The following is a 2,657-nucleotide window of genomic DNA, read 5'->3' as shown; positions in this document are numbered from 1 at the left end:
TGGGAGAATCCGTGTGGGCAGGGGTGAGAAGGACCAGGGAGGGTTGGAAAAAGACACGTGGGGGAATTTGGAGCAGTGGGGTGAGGTCTGAGGGCAAAACAGCAACGGAGGAGGGAGGGCAGCTGGGAAGCACAGTGTTTAGGTAGGAGCTGGGTGTCCAGGACCAGGTCACGCTTCTCCAAACCCTGAATCTCAAACTACTTCACGTTGTCCAGTCATCCAGGTGATGCACATCTACTTAACTGTGTGGCATAAAACCACGGCTTTTCTGCTTGATCCCGGCACAAGGTGTTGAGGCAGAACAAGGATGAGGAGGATTAAGCTGTGGGGGTGCTGCAGAGGAAGGCAGACATGCCAGCACAGGGATGCCTTCAGGAAGCAGAAAGCTGGGAGCCACCACGCCACCTGTGCTCCCTGCAAAGGTCAACCTCAGAGTTCGAAGTACCAGCCTCTGTATTTTGTGCTGACATCCATGGGAAAGGAAGATTTGGGCTTGACCAGGAGATGTCTCTGTTAAGCCACGTCGAGCTGAGCGTGGACGCAAAGCAGGAGGAGAGGACTGAGCCGAGGAAGCTCAGACCTGCAGCAAACCACTGCTGGTGGAGGGACCCTCCCTTCGCTCTCACCACTGCCTCAAATTAGCAGCCTGAAGAGCATCACCTTGTTACAGCCCTCCAGCAGCTATTTAAGTGCTGTTTCTGTTTGGAACAGCTTGGGTGGAGGTAGTAGATGTCTGCCTGACTGCCAAGGAAGACTGCAGCAGGTCTGGCGTGGAGAGCCTCTTCTCCCAGTGAGCTCTGCCCATTGCTGCATCTCCTTTGGCAAGGAGAAGACACAGTTTTCTCTGGTCTACAGGATGGACCAGGGACTGGGCAAATAAATGGGTTAGGAAGGGACACGCTGTTGCTCCTGGCTCCCGGCCCTGCTGCCTGATTTGCCTGAATAGGTGGGAGTAGAGGGCATTTAGTGGAACAAAAGCAGGTGGGAGTTTTAATCTGTTATATATGAGTAAGTAATACATTTATAGAGATATTTCTTGAGGGCTTGCAGCCTCTGAAATATGAGATTAGCACAGAAGAAGAATTTATCCAGCTATATAATAAAAGCAGACCCGAGTCTTCACTCCCAACCCCATTAACCTCGCCACGGTTTCTGTGCTTGTGGCAATTCAGGAGGGAGAGGGACAAAATACTGCATGAAGAAGCTGGTGCTGCAGTGCTTGGGCACCGGGGTGCTGCTACTTTTATCCCTGCCCATGCAGTGCCAGGCTGCTCTTGCTGATAGGATCTTATTTTTGGGACCAAGCCCTGGGCTCTGTCGTGCTCCCCCAGGTCAGGCTCACTCACGGGTTGAGACGCTGTCGGAGGTGGGAGGGCTCCTGGCTTGTTCCTTCAGGGCCACCACGGTGACAGTGTACTCCTCCCCCGGCTTCAGCCCCGTCTGGTTGAAGGTGGTGACAGTGCTGGGCAGCTGAGCGATCACACCACCCTCGTTATTCTGCCAGGGAGTGGAAATAAGCATTAAAAAAAATCCCACAAAAATGGTGTTTTGGGAGGACTGATGCATGGAGAGGAGGTGCCCACCCCCCCTCCACGTCACACTCTTCCATGGCCAGCCGTGCATCCCCCAGATCACATCCCACCATGGAGGTGCAGAAACCCAGGGTGAAGTCACCTACCAAGCAGGGAGCACCCATGTTGCTGGGCTGCAAAATCCTTCCCCCTCCCTTCCCCCCTCAGCTTCTGTATTTTGCCATCTGTGTCTCTGCTGTTCTTCAGAAGGGAAAAGAGAATAAAAGCAAAGCCTTGGCTAGACTACTTTTTCCTGCTCTTCAGGTGCCAGGAGCTTTCTGTAGTTGATGTACAGGTATGAAACTGTGAGGTCTTTATCTTGCCATCCCCTGCTTTTTAACCATCTTTATTACACTCATTACGCTTTGCAGTTTTGCCCTGAAAAGCTGTAAGGCTTTAAACAACTGCAAATGTCACCTTTCCTGCCAGTGTTTGGACAAAGGATCTTTTCTCGCTGCTGTCTTCACTAATAACACACTAAACAAATCTTTGCATATAGCTCCCCATTCATATTCATCTCTTTTCTCATTAAACAGGAAATGTTCCATTTTAGCCATCAATTGCCATCTTACCTTTCCTAATTTTCTTTGCTAAATCTGTCTTTGCTTCATTTTTCCCCCATGCCATCCTCAGTGCGGGCAGCATATGGGCAATACCCACCTGACCTGGATTTTGGGGGGCTGGGGGGTAAGAGCACTGTGGACACCACAGAAGGAGAATTGCTCTGCAGGAAAGTGCAAGCATCCTTGTGGGGATGCTGAGGACCAAATTAGCATCCTCTCACTGAGTTTTTGGGAAGACAGGGAGCTCAGTTTTTCTCACAGAGGTTATTTGTGACACTGCTGTTATAACTCCATTGTTTTTAGCCTCTGGGACTAGGTTTTGGGTTTATTTGGGTGTGGCATGTTCTCAGGCAACTATTGCTTGCAGGCAGTGAAGGACACAGCACCCTCTGCCTTATTGTAGGGGAAAAGCTGGTGATGGAGAGTCCAATTTTGGCAGCTGACAGGCAAGAGCATGACTGTGATTTTTCTGGTGCAGGACCTTGTTCTTGGCCAATGGATGTGAGAACTTCAAAGCCCAGTG

At 50.8% G+C, this 2,657-nt stretch overlaps 1 protein-coding gene across 1 annotated transcript in view; it reads right to left on the bottom strand.

Annotated features, from left to right (window-relative positions):
* Positions 1-2,657, bottom strand: part of TNR (tenascin R) — a 32,595-nt gene that overhangs the window by 23,382 nt on the left and 6,556 nt on the right. Inside the window, exon 5 of the mRNA XM_032696522.1 lies at positions 1,347-1,497. Coding sequence (XP_032552413.1) covers positions 1,347-1,497 — 151 coding nt within the window. The remainder of the gene's footprint in view (positions 1-1,346; positions 1,498-2,657) is intronic.

The sequence above is a fragment of the Chiroxiphia lanceolata genome, chromosome 9 (genome assembly GCF_009829145.1).
Source record: "Chiroxiphia lanceolata isolate bChiLan1 chromosome 9, bChiLan1.pri, whole genome shotgun sequence".
In the NCBI taxonomy this organism is placed as follows: domain Eukaryota; kingdom Metazoa; phylum Chordata; class Aves; order Passeriformes; family Pipridae; genus Chiroxiphia; species Chiroxiphia lanceolata.
This window is presented reverse-complemented; position numbering and strand designations above follow the sequence as displayed.